Source organism: Gavialis gangeticus, unplaced genomic scaffold, assembly GCF_001723915.1.
Source record: "Gavialis gangeticus isolate Ggan-Ray unplaced genomic scaffold, GavGan_comp1, whole genome shotgun sequence".
NCBI lineage: Eukaryota > Metazoa > Chordata > Crocodylia > Gavialidae > Gavialis > Gavialis gangeticus.
The window spans coordinates 15,198,312-15,214,526 of NW_017729009.1; the positions used below are offsets into that span (position 1 = coordinate 15,198,312).

A 16,215-nucleotide genomic window follows, 5' to 3' on the forward strand; every position below is an offset into this window, starting at 1 on the left:
CTGTGCAGGCATCCTTGTCATCTGGGATGGGGGCCCCGAAGCATCCGGAAGAGAGCAAACCAAGTGACTGGCCATCGCCTCCGAGTCTCTGCCTGTCACCCAGGCCACCCTCCCAACAGCCCCCACCCTCTCCCTCGCCAACCCCCATCTCTTGTCCTTCCCACTCCAGGTACGGAGCAGACCAAGCAGATCGTCTTCGCCCCCAGCACAGATCCGGCCTTTGTCACTGTCCCTCAGAACAGCTTTGGAGAGCCCTTTGTGCTGAACCCCAGCGTGTGGTCTCTGATGGTCGAAGCGGAGGGCATACTCCTGGTAAGGACCGGCCCCTGTGATGGTTGGAGGTGTTGACACTTGTCCAATCGCATTAAACCAGGCACTGAACTTGTCCCCTTTCTCCTCCCCACCTCCCTCTAGGACTACCTGGTTTTGCTGCCCAGCTCATACTATGAGGCTCCCATACTGCAGCTAAAGGTCACGGAGGCTTGTACCTACCGCCCAAGTCCTGAGCAAGCCAGTCGGAAGTAAGGAGCCCCACTCCCCTCTGTATCTGTGATCTGCATTACCTGGGGCCTGCCCAGCCCTCCGACCCCCAGCTGATAAGATGCCCTGTACTAACCACCCCAGAGACTGCCAGGTCTGCATTCCCACTCAGCACTGGTGGGTGAGAGACTTGGGTCAATGGGTTGCTCACGGAGCTAATGCTGGAGGCACAGCAGTTGCCCTGGAAAGGCATTTGCCCTGAGCAGTGTTAGCAAGATTTACCTGGCAGCCTGTAGTCAGCGGCTAACAGGCAGGTGTCTGTATGGCAGAGAACACCTCTGATTTTGTCTGCTGCAGCTGCAGGGGTGATGGGAGAGGTTTTCCTCTCCGGTCGTAGGCCCAGTTTCTCGAAGCGATGTCCGCAGTGCTCAGACTGTGCCCAGGGGGCTGGGCTGGGAGTGGAGAAGCTCTCCTCCTTGTTGCCTGCTCTAGGTCTCTTCCATGCTGTGGGCAACTCATGTAGGGGCCCATTCAAATGCTCCTGCTCCCCAGAAAGCAGGGATGTGATGTCTGGCAGGGCCAGCCTTTTTTGCAGGGACCAGGGTGGGACAAGGCACTGCTTAGATCCCATGGGTCTCTGCAGAATTTCTCTATTCTCTCCTCACGCTTCAGCTGCCTCTTGTACAAGTACCTGTCTGTGGATGGCTTCCCCTCTGCGTCGGGAGGAGATGCGGTGTGCAGGATAGACAACAACCTCCCCAGACCCTGCCCGGTGGAGCTCATCACCCCATCGCATCCCCACATGGTGCTGTGCAGTGGCAGTGACGTGAGTGGTGCATCCGTTTCGCCCTGGGAAGGACCAACATCCTGGGAAAATGAACACGGTGACCCTTCCCCTGAGAAACCCCGTGTGCTTTAAATGTTCTGGGCCATCTTTTCCAGAAGGCTTTTGCACTCCCCCAGTCACTGAACTGCCTGCAGAGGTGCGTGTCTGCGAGCTCAGCAGCCCCTGTCACCCAGGCAGACTGCCTTGCCCACAGCCATGGGCCTTTGTGGGCACACTCATTGCTCCGGGCTTACACCTCAGGGTGCTTGATGAGCTCGATTGCAGCCCCAGAGCTGTCTAGAGTGCATATGCACCCAGTAAGTGGGGAGGGTCCATGGCCCGTGCCTGGTGACTAAGCAGAGAAACAGCACTGGGATCCTGCGTGTTCAGCGTGGGGATACGAGGGGGGAGCAGGCTGCACAGCCATTATTTTCCCTCCTGCAGGTGGAGGTGCAGCTGCGGCTCCCGGTTCCCCAGCCGGGGAAGTACGTGGTGCTGGTGGAGTATGCCAACACGGATGGGCAGCAGACAGCCGGCGTGGCTGTGACCTCACCGCAGCAAGCCCCCCAGCAAGGAACCTCCACTTTCTACACCTGCGACTACAGGTACAAGCAGCGGGCTGAGGGAAGGGGCCTGGGAAGGTCATGCGGCATCATTCCTCCCCTACATCTTGTAAGGAGACGGGATTATTGCACATACGATATCAGCGCCTCGTTGGTGTGTCTCAAAGTGTTTGTTGTGGCGTGTGAACAGTCTTCCCCGTGATGGAGGCACCAGCATTGTCCAGCTGGGGCAATGGAGTCTGAAGCCCAGGGGTTCATCGTGTGCTGTTAGGGCAGATGCACTTGCAAACCAAAGGCTCACATGCCACATGCATGTGCACAGTGCTGAAAACTAAGACCTGAGGGAGTCCCCAGGCAAGCAAGCGTGCATGCTGGACTGGGGGTATTTATGGAGCTGCCAGGCTGAGTACCATGTCTGGGAGCTGCTCTCACATTTGACTTCAAACCATGAGCTTTGTGGTAGGAAGTGCAGGCCTGGGATATCCTTAGAAAATCCCAGTTTTGTAACTAGGCGGGGAGGGCATCAAAGGGGCCATGCCAGCTCTGTATAAATACCTTCAAGGTCGCCTCTCTGGCAGGACAAGAAATGAGCCCTGGCTCTGCCCTGCCTGGGGCCGTCCTTGAGCTTTGTTTTTATCCTGCAGTTTCCTTTGCCGAGGGATGGTCGTGGACTCTGAGAATCGCTTGGCAACTTTCGAACTAAGCAGAGAGGCGACCGTTCGATTCACCGCGGATCAAGCCCACGTCTTCCTGGTAAGGCCGTGCCATGAAGGACAGCCGAGCCATGTTTGTGAGGCCTGCGTGAGATGGGGAATGAGGTCCCAGAGTGCGCGATTTCGTGCTTGACCTAGCGGGGTTGTGGTCCTACATTAGATCCGGTGCTGGGTGGATCTCCCTGTGTTGCAAGCAATTTAATGTGGTCAGATGCTGCCTGGGAAAAGAGGTGACCAGCAAACAACACGGTGAAAGAATGTCCTTGGGACTGCCGGCTGAGGGAGGATGGGAAGGAGTTGGTGGCTGGTTGGGGCATCTCTTGTGGCTCATCTATAAACATGGCAGAGCATTTCTTCTCACCAATTCCCTCTCCCTAGCACAGGATAGTAGGATCCCAGAGTAGAGCCACAGTGTGCATTGAACAAGGGGATCCCTAGAGAGGTCAGCCTGACCGATGGGGCTAAAAGAGCAGGGCCAGGCTCCAGGTAGAAAAGGGAGCAATTTAACTCTGGGCTTCTCTTCCCTTCCTGATGCTGCAGCATAAAGTGTACCTGATCCCTCACAGACGCTTCACCATGGAGTTTGTGGAGCCGAAGGTCCACTGCATCAGCCTTCATGGGACCTTCTCGCCCAATAGGTAACCGGGGCTAGGATGTCACGGGGTTTTTACAACAGCGTGGATTCCCTCCCACCAGACCACCTGCATGACCGTCCCTCCACACTGAACGTCAGGGGAGAAATATTGCATATACTCCTTCTTTAAAAATGGAGGTGCAGAGAAGTGAAACGACCTGCTGAAGGGGAGGCCGTGAGCCAGTGGCCAGGCTGGGATGAGAAGCTACTGGGTTACACGGCCTCCTTTACAGGCGCCACCCTGGAACGGGCATCCCAGCTCGTCAGCCTAGGAAGGCTCTTGCCTCAGTTTGTGCTGTGGGTCAGCAACATGGGCTCTGTCCTCCCACGACCGGAGATCATGGGATGGCTTTGTTTCCTTCCTCTGTTGCAGTAGTTCCTGTGTCCCATCGAGGTTTCCGAAGCTCTCCCAGTCCATTGTCCTAGAGGGAGGCCAGCCTGTGCACATCCCCCTAGACCTTCCCTTGACTCACGCCTTCTCGGTTACTCCCGCCGGCCCCACAACGGAGCCTCCGCCTCGGCCGCCCACCGCCGTGGACTCGACGGCAGCGCTGCTCCTCCTGCAGCCTCCCCAGGTAGCAAATCCCCACTCTGCCTGGGCCAGGTCTTTCCTCTGGGGCGATGACATTGGTTCCTCTGAGGGTGGCCCTGTGCATGTGTGGGCCAGGCCATCACCTGGGGTATCCGACACAGCCACAGAAGTGGGGTGGGGGTGCTCTGGTAGTGCAACGTGTGTCAGCCGTGGCTTCTTTTCTCTTTGCTCCTGGGCTCTGGGCCAGACTGCCGTGGTGTTCAACACCCGGATCCAGACGCTGGGCCGCTACGCGTTCATCCTTCACTGCTACCAGCCCAACCACCCCACCTTCCCCGTGGAAGTGCTGATCAACGGCGGGCGGATTTGGCAAGGTGAGGAGAGGCTTCAGGGAACAGGCCCTTTCGATCACAGGTGGAAACTCGTAGGTTCTCCGAGGAGAAGGCAAGTGAGCTGCCTCCTCCTAACCAGGCCTGAGAAGAACATGTCTGTGGCGACAGAAGTGTGGAAATGTCCTGCATGTATCTTCTCTGGGGACTGAAGGGTCCTCTCCTCCAGCAGGGAAAGGCATCATGAGAGCAAGGAGCTGGGAATAAAAGCCAGACAAACTCAAGTTAGGAATAAGGCAAAGAATTTTAAGACTGAGGATGAGCAACTGTGGGAACAAAACACCAAGGGAGGCAGTGGACTTTCCATCTCTGGGTATCTCTGAATCAAGGCCAGATGCCTGTCTGCAAGATCTGCCTTAATCGCGCACAAACCACTGCACCCAGGGCTGGGGAAGAGGGAAGGGGTTGTGTGGGCAGACTGGATGATGTGATGGTCCCTTCTGCCTTCAAATCTGTGACCCGAGCTCCTCCCTTGGGTCTCTGTAGAAGTGGATTGCTTTCCCATTTCTGAGCCTGCTTCAGCAAAGGGGGAGCCAGGAGCGCTGGCACTTCCAATTATTGCAACGGACCCTAGAAAGGAAAAATTAAGACAAAAATATTCCAGTTCAAGTGCTTTATTGTGTACATCCAGGAGGGCACTGAGGAGCTGTCTCTCCTTTACTTACTAGAGACTTGCTTGGGCTCAATACCTTTGGGAATCAGGCCTCTTTCATGTAGACCCCTCAGCATAGGTTTGCAGTGGCCTCAGACATCAGCCCATCAGCTGGTCCAGTGAGGAACAGCTTCCTTTTCCACCACCGAGGAGCATTGACTCTACGAACTCCAGGGCAGAGGGGCAGGTTGCACAGAGCCTCCAACTCTGGAAATGGGGTTTGCATCAAGTTCCTTTCTTGAGCACGCTTCGCACAACAGGAGAGAGTGGAGGCCGTGTGACACACCACCCAGAGAGCAGCCCTTGGGAGACCCATAGCTGCTTTTATTCAGCTCCCATGGGATCTTGATTTGGACCACGAAGCCCTGAAGCTGGACCAGTGTCCGCTTGGCTTCTCCCCAAGGCTGAACCTGACACAAAAGTACCAGGGAATAGATGCTCTTGGGATAACTGCACCATGTCAGCTCCCAGCCAGCTGCCCGCAGGAGCAGGTTGAGGGTGGATGAGGACAGCTACAGAACTGATGACCCCTTTGGCTTTTCAGGTCAGGCCAATGCTACTTTCTGCCCACATGCGTATGGATGCCGGAGCCTGGTGGTTGCAGAGAACCACATTGTTCTGGACGTGACGGACAATGATCTGAGCGTGATCATCCGCGTGCCGGAGAATCGGCAGCTGTGGCTGGTACGTGTCTAGCGAGAAAGTTTCCATACCTGCAAGACCTGGTTCCAGCCACGTGCAGGCAACCGGCATGGGTTTGTACTGGTAGCACTTACTGCAGGCTGACGGCAGGGCGGGTTGTTCCACCACTTCTCGATTTCTGAACCGTCCTGCGAAACTGCAGCCCAGGTTGGAAGATTTAGCCCTTGGGTGAGAGAGCAGGGCCAGTGACAGCTCGCCACCAGGGAATGGGCACTGAGAACTAGGTTAAGATATTTTGTACGTCACTGGGTCACCAGTAGAGAGGGACGGACACTGCTGTTAATTAAAACTGCTTCAGATGGCCTCTGGTGGTCGAGCAGGAATCCCCTGCTTGCCCGGCACAGGCTGGTGTGCTCCCTGACAAGACCTTGCCCATAAAACAGCTTCTCTCAGCTGAAGATGTCTTGCCACAGAGGCAGGTAATCATCATTAACCCGATAGTTCAGGTGGAATAAACCTAGCCACAGAAAGGGCATAAGATTTACCAGAGGCCACAAAATAAGTCCGTGGCAGAGCTGGGCATAGATCCTGACTCAAAGTCACAACCGTGCTGCTCTTGAGGGGGCTTTTTACCTTCCTCAGTCACATCAGACATTGGCTGCTGCCGGAGTTGGCTGGAATGGGCCAGTTGTCTTTGCAAAATCAGAGCATGTTGCAGTGTTTCATGATATATCCCAGCTGGCAATGGGCTGTGGGAGGGTGATGCTTTGCAAACCATTGTTTGGGTGACTGCACGACATGCTGGGCTGCTGGGTTCGTTTGTGCTTGCCTGCGGCTGAACTCAGTCCCTTCAGATAGAAACCATTGACCTGAAGGGGACTGAGGGTTTGCATTTGCCTTGCTGCAGGACTACATCCTGGTGGTGCCCGAAGACGGCTACAGCTCGCAGTACCTGCAGGAGGAGCCCCTGGACAAGTCCTATGATTTTATCAGCACTTGTGGAGTCAACGGTTTTTATATCAAGTGAGACTCCCGGTGTTAAAGTGTCTCTGCTCTTCTACACGGGCTTTTCCTTCTTGAGGAAGCAGGCGCAGCAGGGTGCAGGGCGTTCCTAGAGAGCCCTGCGGGCTGGGGAGGTGCAATGGTCTGTTTTACTCACTTCCTTCCCCTTGGCCGGATTCAGTGCAATGAAAAAGTCTGTCGAGCTTGTCGGGCACGGGTGGGTTTTTTTCTGCTCTGACTCGTGCTGATTTGGGATGCTCAGGCTCCAGGGATCCTGTGGGAAATTTGCCTTGATTCACAGCTGTGTGTGGGATGGGTTAATCAGGGGTGGCACAGTGTCTCCAGGGGCATCTGCTTCCCTTCGTGTCCTGCAAAGGACTTAGGTGATGTCATTGGTGGCTGCGGATGTACAGCTGGCTTTTTTTGTACCTGATGAGTAGGTTTTGGTGGGGGTGATGGTTGCCTGTGCTGGAGACCCCTCACCTAAGACCCCCTTGGCGGGCCAAAGCCTGGGCAGGACCCCTGCACTAGGGCGCTGTGGCTGGGGGCCCTGCTCAGTGACCTGCCTCCGCTTCCCTTGCAGTCCCGCCACATCGCCCAGGTTCTGCAGGGACTCAGCCATCTCCCTCTCCCTCTTCTACAACAACGGTGCTCAGCCCTGCCGCTGCCACGAGGTGGGAGCCATCAGCCGCCAGTGCGAGCCCTTCGGGGGTCAGTGCACTTGCAGATCCAACGTCATCGGGCGAGAGTGCTCCCGCTGCGCCACTGGCTACTGGGGCTTCCCCAACTGCAGGCGTGAGTTGCCTTCCCCGGGACCGCTCGGGACTGAGTGCTTTGAGGCCGGCTGGGGGCAAGTTGCCTGGTCTGTAGGATAGCTGCGTTGCATAGTGCTGGTTTTGACTTCCCTCCAACATCTGTACTGAGATGAGAGGGTTAACGCCCAGGGAAGGTCCTAGCCCTTTTGCCAAGCTCCGGGACCCTGCACTTAATACAACACTGTCTGACAAGCAGTCTCCTCCTTCCCTCAAAGGGTTTCTAGGGCAAAATGTATTTGCCAAGTAGTTAAAGACTCCCCTTCCCCAGAAAACCTGCTCTTGCCGGTCCCAATGGGTAGATTAGCCAGGTTTCAGCATGGTGAAGGCCAATATTTTGTATGTGCAAAATCAGAGCCCAGGCTGGCAGACTTGACTCGAATTCCCTGCTCTTCTCTGGGGAGTGTTTCCATAAAGGAAATGCAAACTCTTCGGTCTCTTCTCTGCGTTTCACTCAGCCCATTCCCCTCTAGCAGCATCAGGACGTGTGTGGCTGGAAGATCATCCCCCTCTCTGGTGCCCTGTGCAGTCATGGGCTGCAGTGTCACTGCTGGTACCAGCCCAGCGCTCCCTTCTGCTCCAGAGCAGAGAAACTCAGCAAAAGAGCAGCTCCTGCCGCCACACAGCCCTCTCTTTCCTGCTCTCTCCCAGTGGATTTACTGTCTGGAAAAAGCATAATCCTACCATTAGCTTGGATGGATCTCTCTACTACTCCAATCCCAAACTCCCATTACTGTGTGATTTACAAGCGCAGAGGAGCCCTTCCTCTTACCCCCAGACTCTGGTCGCTGCCTTGGTTGTAGTGCTTGACTAGCACCTGAACAGGAAATGCCCAGGTGCTGGTCCAAGGCTGGTTGCAGCGAGCTGTGGGGACACAGGCGCGGAGAGGGGGAGAGCACAGGCTGCCCGGGAACGGTGCAGCCCGGTCACTGCGCCGTATCTCACTGCTCCCCCGATGAATGCCTCTGCCTCCTTCCCCTTCCAGCCTGTGACTGTGGGCTCCGCCTATGCAACGAAGTGACCGGGCAGTGCATCTGCCCCCCCCACACCATAAAGCCAGAATGCGTGGTCTGCGAGCCCCAGACCTTCGGCTGCCACCCCCTTGTTGGCTGCGAGGACTGCAATTGCTCTCGCCCTGGGGTTCAAGAGCTGACAGAGCCAGGCTGCGACGTGGACAGTGGCCAGTGCAGGTGAGGACCAGGATCGGGGCCTTAGTCTCATAGAAAGTATGTAATGGGGCAGCACTTGGATCAGTGGCTCAGTGAGGCAGCTGGGAAGGGTGGGAAGCGTTCGTTGTTGGGATCAGTGTTGCATCCCAGCCTTACAGCTCGACAAAGCTACTTCATGAGTGTCGTAGCTCCGTAGAGAAAGAGGAGGAAGTGCTCATTCCTGCTGCTGTGTCCTATCTAGGTGCAAACCCAATGTAATAGGGCGGCAGTGCAACCTCTGCGCCCCTGGCTACTACCACTTCCCAGACTGCAGGAGCTGCAGTTGTCACCCAGCAGGGACGGAGGCCAGCATGTGCGATCCAGTCACTGGGCAGTGCCACTGCAAGGTCAGTCCAGCGAGGCTTGTCTGCTCTGCTGAACTCCCCTGCCCCAATGGCGTGACTTGTTCGGGAGGGCTGGCATGGAAGGGGTGGGCAGCTTATGGCTGCGGGCAAGGCTGGGGGTGCTGTTTCATGGTTTCCTAGTAGTTTGGGGTCAGGAGGGACCTGAACAGATCATCTAGTCTGACCCCCAGGCAGGTGTTCATCCAACCACTCTTGAGGGCTGCTGTACCTGCAGCCAGCCTGCCTGCTCCCACAGACACTGCAGGAGGAACCCAACAGGCCCACAGTTTGCTTCTTTTCCAGGAAAACGTGGAAGGCCCAAGGTGTGACCAGTGCCGCTTGGGGACCTTCTTGCTGGATGCAGACAACCCCAAGGGATGCACCAAGTGTTTCTGCTTCGGGGCGACTGATCGCTGCCACAGTGCTGAGAAATACCGAGTAGAGGTGACTAGGGGCTGGGCTGGGGGATCCTTTCTGCTCTGTCCTGTGGGGTTCTCCTTCTCCAGGACCCCAGGCCCTGTCTCCAAAGCTTGTGTCCTTCTTGTGTTCTGCACTAGCTGAATGCAGCTATGCAGCAGGAAGGGGTGGTGGGTAGCCTAGCTCTTGTCGTGCCCTCAGCTGTTGAGCCCTGGCATCCTTTGCATTGGGGGTTGTGGTGGATCTCAGGAAGTTCCTTGGGCATGCCGGTGGTGCAGGAGTCATAGGGGCTGTTCTGAGGCTGCAAATCAGCCTCAAATCAGTGACTTGAGCAAATCAGCTTCAGTACAAGATCAGGAATAGATGGGATTTCTCCAAGGAGCCGGCACCCAGAGCTCCTCCTGCCCAGGGGACCCAGGCTGGACCCGTCTCACAGTTCTGCCCCCTTTTCTCCTAGTTCTCTGACATGAACGGCTGGCGTCTGCTCAGCAGCGACCGCCAAGAAGTGGGCACCTCTCTGAGATCAGAAGAAGACCTGGTACACGCCGATCTCAAGTACCTTCTTGAGGTCTACCAGGAGCTCTACTGGCAGGCACCCAGCTCCTACCTTGGGGACCGGGTAAGAAAGCATATTCCTGACCCAGCCTTGCTGCCTGGCGCCCTCGCGTTGGCTGAGGTGGCAGGGTGCAGGCAGCCCTGCTCCCCTTGTCATCCTGCCCCCCTCAGTTTGGTGTCACTCTGACCACCAGGCACATCAGCTGGCTGAGTTTCAGTAACATATCACGCCTTGCCTGTACTCTTCGGCTCTTTCCCCAGGTCTCCTCCTATGGAGGGCACCTGCGTTACGAGCTCCATTCAGATGCCAGACGGGGTGACGTGTTCATTCCCATGGAGTCCCGCCCGGATGTCATCCTGAAGGTACACCTGGTGAAGCCCCGTCTGCTTTGTGCGATGGTTTCTACAGCATAACTGGGGCTTCCAGACTGACAGGACACCTCTTTGCTTTCCCCAGGGAAACCAAATGAGCATTATGTTTCGGGAAGACTCTTACCCACCCCCTGGAGATGTGCACAGAAGGCAGCTGCAGCTGGTAGAGGTGAGTTGATGCACACAGGTACGTGCAGCTAGGGCTCCCATGGATTGGGGGTTTGCATTGGACCAGACCTTCCCCTCTGCCAACGGTGGTGTGTGCTGGGCATCATGTGGCCACTGCCCAGCACCCAAGAGGAGCCGCTTGTGACAGGAGCTGTCCCTGTGTGGTTCCTGTGGGAGATGGGAAATCACTACCTTGGAAGCTGGCTTCCAGTGGGGTGCAGGGAGACAAAAGTGCTGCAAGTTTTCAGTTCTGATTTTTTCAGTGCAAGGAGAAGCATCCGAGCAGCTGTTTATGAAGACCCAGGCTCTATCCAGCGTTGCCTGCATGGCCTCCCAGGGTTTAGTGGGTCCTCAGACTGCTTGCCCAGTTGATTAGCCTTTTGGCAAGGGACAGAATCAGAAATTGCAGGCTTGCCCTTTAGTGCAGGCTAATGCCAGAGCTTCCCTCTTCTCACTAGGGTAACTTCAGACACACAGAGACACACAACCCAGTGTCCAGGGAGGAGCTCATGATGGTGCTGGCCAGTCTAGAGCAGCTCCAGATCCGAGCACTCTTCTCCCAAATCTCCTCGTCCATCTTCCTGCAGCGGGTCATCTTGGAGACTGTCACGGACTCTGCTGTGGGCATTCGAGCCAGCAACGTGGAGCTGTGCTTGTGTCCGGCCAATTACAGGGGAGATTCCTGCCAGGTAGGTTGAAGAGGTGAAGTCCTGTCTCCAGCTTAAGGGAGGAGTTTGTAGGCACTCTGCTCAGACGATGTAACCGAGGGCCTAGGACTTCACTTGCTGGCAATGCTGCACCTAGCAGATAGGGTGGGACATGCCTCATTGTGGGATAGGACACCAGGAAGAGTCCAAAGCCAACCCTGATGGGCTAATCTCTACAACTTGAGCTGCCTCTGGTGGTGTTGGAACAGTTCCCTATGCTCGTGGTAAACCATGTTGCACATGCGCCCCATCTCTCACCCCCATATGCATGTTCAGCCTTGTTTGCTGTGAACCTTGCCTTATCATCAGTATAGTGGAGGACCCTCTGGTCGATCTATCAACCCTGCCTACATGTGTCTGGGCTATGTTTCACATCGTCACCGCCCTCTCTGTCTCTAGGAATGTGCTCCAGGCTATTACCGGGACACCAAGGGTCTCTTCTTGGGGAAATGCGTTCCATGCCATTGCAATGGCCACTCCGATCAGTGTCTCCCAGGGTCTGGGATCTGCATCGTAAGTAGATTGCCTGTGAACTGAAGCTCTAATGCAGCTGGCTAAATGGTTCTTTCCAGTACGACACAACCAGGAGGTGGCAGAACAGGTTATAGTCTGGATTTACAGAAATCCATGCGATTTATTGTCTTCAAGGCAGTTTATGTTGAAATGCAGCTCTGCTGGGAGTGGGGTCCAGGACCCAGCTCTCTAGTGGAGTCACTTCTCATCCTCACTGCCAGAGCCCCAACACCCTCCTTGTCTGGAGGATGTGAAGCTCCAGAAACTCATCCCGTCGCACGCTCTCTTGGAGGACTCTGACTGTGCCTGGGCATCTTGTCGTTGCAGAACTGCCAGCACAACACGGAGGGCAACCGCTGCGAGCGGTGCAAGGATGGCTACGTGGACAGCTACTCCCCAGAGGGGCTGCTGCAGTGCGTGGGGTGCCCGTGTCCTCTCTCAGTGGCTTCCAACAAGTAAGCAGCTCCCATGAAGCCCCCTCTCCTGCTTTTCCTTCCCCAGGGTGCTCTGACTTTCTCCCTGGGCCTGAGGGAGCTGCTTTTGTGCAATCCTCCTTAGTAGCTTCTCATGGGAAGAGGACGTTACACCCTTCCTATTAATGCTTGTCAAGATGGGGTTGGAGAAAGGCCAGTGGGTTTTCTGCCTGCAGGCGGGAGTCATCCTCTCAAGGGGCATGGACATAATCCTGGTGACGTTTAAGCCCCAGTCTGTACTGCAGGGGTGGGAGGAACCGCCTGTTTCCAGGTGCTGCTCCTCGGAGCAGGGGAGGTGACGTTTCCCCTCTGTCTGTCCCTTGTTCCAGTTTTGCCGTTGGGTGCATCCGCAAGGGCTCCACCATGCAGTGCCTGTGCAAGACCGGCTACACTGGAGCCATGTGCGAACGGTAAGGCCTGCCTCGCCTGGCACTCCTGGGCTGCCTTTTCTGGGGGCAGAAGGAGGTTCCCACAGCCTCCAAGAGAACAGAGGGGCTGGAGAGGGGGTGGCTTGCTCTGATCCATCAAACGTATGGCTTCGCTTTGGCTCTTGTGCGCTAGGCCAGGCTGCAGCTCCCTGCTCCCAGAGGTAGGGTCGCAAGGTGGTTCAGGATCAGCTGCGACTGGGTATCAATGAGTCCCCATGGGCTTAACGTGGCTGGCCAGTCTGTGCCTCCATCACCGAGGTGCCATGTCACTGCAAACGGGGCACGGAGCCCTTCTTCACCTCGGCTGCCCGTCTCTGACCCGGCGATAACGACCCTCCCTGGGGCAGCGGGAGCCCCAGCGAGGAGCCCCGCGATGGGGGTGGCGGGGAAGGGATGCTCCCTCTCAACGCACTGTGCTTCTGCAGATGTGCCCCGGGTTACTATGGCAATCCCCTGGTGATCGGCAGCTTCTGCCAGCCCTGCGATTGCAGCGGGAACACGGACCCCAACATGCTGTTCAGCGACTGCGACCCGCTGACCGGCGCCTGCTCCGGCTGCATGCACCACACAGCGGGGCCACGCTGCGAGCTGTGCGCCCCGGGCTACCACGGCGATGCGGTGGGGGCCAAGAACTGCACATGTGAGTGTCGCACAGGGCAGGGACCCAGCCACATGGGTCCAGCATTTGCGGGGCAGGGGCTGTCACTGCATCTGGGTGCCTGGGGGTGTTACCCAGCTGCTCCTCCCCGAGCTGACAGCCTGGCCTGGCTCCAGTGGTTAAAGTAAAGATATCCCATTTATTGACGATTGAGGCCCATGGAAGCAGGGCTTCGCTGTTTCTTTAATCTTGGTTTGAGGAGGAGGTGATGTGGTCAGCACCCTGCTATGGCCATCTTGACCCCAGGGCAGTTCCCGGTACCCACTGGATGGGAGGCTGGGTGGGAGGTGGAAACCCACTGCTCCTACTGGGGGTCAAACCCAGGTCCTTCCAGTCCATAGCCAGTCCCCCTACTGATGCCCCCCTTTCTCCAGCATGCAAACTCTGCTTTGTGCAGTGTTTGAAAAGTGTCAACTGGCAGCAGAGCACTTGTCACACAGGGGTCACGCAGGCAATAGCACGTGCCACCCAGCTGGTGACAGCTCCTCCAGGAGCTTGAGTTTGCAGTGTGTATTGATGCTGCTGGAGGTCACAGCCCCACCAAATAGCAGGAAAGTGTAATGGAGAGAGGTGGCCTCCAACAGCTTGTCGCTCCAGAGAAGAGAGCACATCTTTCTTGTTTCATCCAGCTGTGGGGGGCATGGGGACCTACCTCTCAGATCACATCAAACCCACTGGAGCCGCTCACCTGTGTCATTTGTCTTACAAACGGGCGTCATTTCCCCTGACAGTGTGCAACTGTTCGCCTTGCGGGACCGAGTCGTGCGACCCCCGAACGGGCCGGTGCCTCTGTAAAGCGGGAGTGACAGGTCAGCACTGCGACCACTGTCAGGTAAAACCAATCGCTGGGTCCCCCCGCGCGCCATGAAGGCTGCGGTGGTCGCTGTGCGCTCTGGGTGGGCTTTCCAGCACGGGTTATGGGTCGTGCCGGGCTCACTCTGCCCTTGCTCCCCTTCCAGCTGTCCTGTGCTACAGGACCCATGCGGTCCCGGGGCAGAGACAGGGTGACAATGGCTGCTGAGCTGGCTGGATGGCTGAGTGGTGGGTTCCTGTATGTGCCTGCAGGTACCTGGTATATGCAGGCTCCGGGTAGCTCAGTGATAGCGCATCAGGCTTGCAGTCCCAGTGTGGATGGTTCAGTCCTCAGAGAACAGATGACATTGGCCAGGGACCGTCTAGGAGTATTCATGTGCGGGGTGGAGCAGATGACGCCCGCGGTCTTGTCTAACCCTAGCACTCCCCTAGGTGTTGGTCTGTTGCACGAGGATGGAGACTTGGTGTGGGTTTAACTGCAGCTTTGAAGGCTTAAGTTGCCACTCTAGGGTGAGCTCTGGTGATCCTAGTCCCCCCACAAGCCTTGCGGCCAGAGGTGAGCAGAGAAGTTCACCAAATCGGAGCATCCTTCCCATCGCTTTGGCTGTCACGTTTTAATTCCAAGCCAGGAGAAATGCTTGGAAAACAGAGCTGAGACTCGGGCTCCCCTTGGCCACCGTGAGCATAAAGTGAAAGGAGGCTGGAGGCTGAAAAGCTGGCGTGTCCTCCCACCGCCTCCCATGTAGGGAGCTTACTGCAGGGAGCTTACTGCTCTGGCTTTCCCTAGGAGGGGTACTATGGCTACGACAGCTGCTCGGGCTGCCGGAGATGCGACTGCGACGTCGGGTCCCTGGGAGCGAGCTGCCACACGCAGACCGGTCAGTGCAGCTGCCAGCCCGGGGTCAACGGGGCCCGTTGCCACCAATGCGCACCTGGTTACTGGGGCCTGGGCGAGAATGGCTGCACAAGTGAGTGTCTTTGTCTCCTGCGCCCGCGTCTCCTAGGAGGGACATCTGAGTGCCCCAGGGCTGCCTCTCCGGCTCTGCTGCAGTGCCAAAGTACCCGCTTCCCGCTCCTTGAAAGCCAGGGGCCGTGGGGGTCTTCCACGGCAGTGCTGGGATGCATCCAGGCTGTGAGAGCAGGGCATCACTCCAGACTATGCAGAGACATTCGGTCTGTTGTAATTTAACTTCAGGCCTAGCAGTAGGCACTGCAGGCACAGATCAGCCCCCACGGTGCATGTGCATGGCTCCTTGGAGCTCCCGTCCATCCGCACATGCAGTTTATCCTATTGCAAGACCAGAGCAAGTCCTAGCCCCAGTGGCTCAGTAAGGCTCTTTGCGCATACAGCCGCCATGTGCAGAGGTAGGCAAGTCCCAGAGCATTTGCCAGTCCTTCAGCCCATGTCCCAGAGCCTTTTTTGGGCATTAGGCTTCAATAGCCAAATGACTGAACTCATGATGGCTTGCCGTGCAGGAGGGCTGCCATGCTGCAGTGGGGTCCTGCCGTTTCCCCCACAGGGACCCCATGAGGGCAGGGTGGGATCGTGGGATCAGGGCCCTCGGCAGAGCTACTGCAGCCTCCTCTTTTCTCCTGGCAGAGTGTCAGTGCAAAGGGGGGGCCTGCGACCCCCGGACGGGGGAGTGCACGTGCCCGAGCGGCCTGACAGGGAAGCAGTGCGACACCTGCATACAGCAGTACGAAATCCCTGTAGCCAGCGACCCAGACAGCGTGCAGTGTGAAGGTCAGTAGCATCTTTCTGCCCTGCCCTGGGGAAGGGAGCGTGGGGGGGACCAGGCGACCTTTTCAGTGCGAGCCTCTTCCAGCTCTCCCTGTTTGCCCCTCTCCTCCCTGGAAAATTCCTGGGTTTTTTGGTATAACTTCAACAGTGACAAAGCTTGGTCCAGACGGGAAACAAAGCCCGGGTGCCTCAGAGGAGACGGGCTCCAGTGGCTTTGTGCTCACGTGACAGAGGGGCACCACCCGTGATAGGATGCAAGATCTCAGCCTTGTCCCCCTAGTACAGGGGCACCTGAAAGGAGCACGAATATGGGGAGCACCCGTGGTTTTGGCTGCCCTAGAGCAGCTAGCAGAAGGATGGGGGAGACCCACCGTGGGCTGGGCTTGATGTTGATCTCAGCACTGGGGTCATTTTATTGGCCTCACACATGGGTCTTACAGGGGAGAAGCTGCGGTGAGACCCAAACCAGGCCTGCTGTCCTGACTTCTCTCATCAAGCCCATCCCTTATAGCGTTACCATTAGGAGTCTGGCTAAGCGTTTGCCCCACATAGCGTTGACAACCTCCCAACCCA

General features: G+C 56.9%; 1 protein-coding gene across 1 annotated transcript in view; it reads left to right on the forward strand.

Moving 5' to 3' along the window:
• LAMA5 (laminin subunit alpha 5) overlaps nucleotides 1-16,215 on the forward strand; it is a gene marked incomplete at its 5' end in the record, with an annotated part of 130,687 nt that overhangs the window by 93,089 nt on the left and 21,383 nt on the right. Inside the window, 25 exons of the mRNA XM_019510148.1 lie at nucleotides 170-312; nucleotides 415-521; nucleotides 1,153-1,306; nucleotides 1,751-1,911; nucleotides 2,514-2,622; nucleotides 3,123-3,220; nucleotides 3,590-3,791; nucleotides 3,996-4,122; nucleotides 5,334-5,473; nucleotides 6,339-6,454; nucleotides 7,017-7,228; nucleotides 8,231-8,435; nucleotides 8,656-8,800; nucleotides 9,101-9,241; nucleotides 9,672-9,833; nucleotides 10,031-10,132; nucleotides 10,227-10,310; nucleotides 10,768-10,998; nucleotides 11,416-11,529; nucleotides 11,857-11,984; nucleotides 12,332-12,412; nucleotides 12,856-13,070; nucleotides 13,820-13,920; nucleotides 14,689-14,869; nucleotides 15,502-15,645. Coding sequence (XP_019365693.1) covers nucleotides 170-312; nucleotides 415-521; nucleotides 1,153-1,306; nucleotides 1,751-1,911; nucleotides 2,514-2,622; nucleotides 3,123-3,220; nucleotides 3,590-3,791; nucleotides 3,996-4,122; nucleotides 5,334-5,473; nucleotides 6,339-6,454; nucleotides 7,017-7,228; nucleotides 8,231-8,435; nucleotides 8,656-8,800; nucleotides 9,101-9,241; nucleotides 9,672-9,833; nucleotides 10,031-10,132; nucleotides 10,227-10,310; nucleotides 10,768-10,998; nucleotides 11,416-11,529; nucleotides 11,857-11,984; nucleotides 12,332-12,412; nucleotides 12,856-13,070; nucleotides 13,820-13,920; nucleotides 14,689-14,869; nucleotides 15,502-15,645 — 3,603 coding nt within the window. The remainder of the gene's footprint in view (nucleotides 1-169; nucleotides 313-414; nucleotides 522-1,152; nucleotides 1,307-1,750; nucleotides 1,912-2,513; nucleotides 2,623-3,122; nucleotides 3,221-3,589; nucleotides 3,792-3,995; nucleotides 4,123-5,333; nucleotides 5,474-6,338; nucleotides 6,455-7,016; nucleotides 7,229-8,230; nucleotides 8,436-8,655; nucleotides 8,801-9,100; nucleotides 9,242-9,671; nucleotides 9,834-10,030; nucleotides 10,133-10,226; nucleotides 10,311-10,767; nucleotides 10,999-11,415; nucleotides 11,530-11,856; nucleotides 11,985-12,331; nucleotides 12,413-12,855; nucleotides 13,071-13,819; nucleotides 13,921-14,688; nucleotides 14,870-15,501; nucleotides 15,646-16,215) is intronic.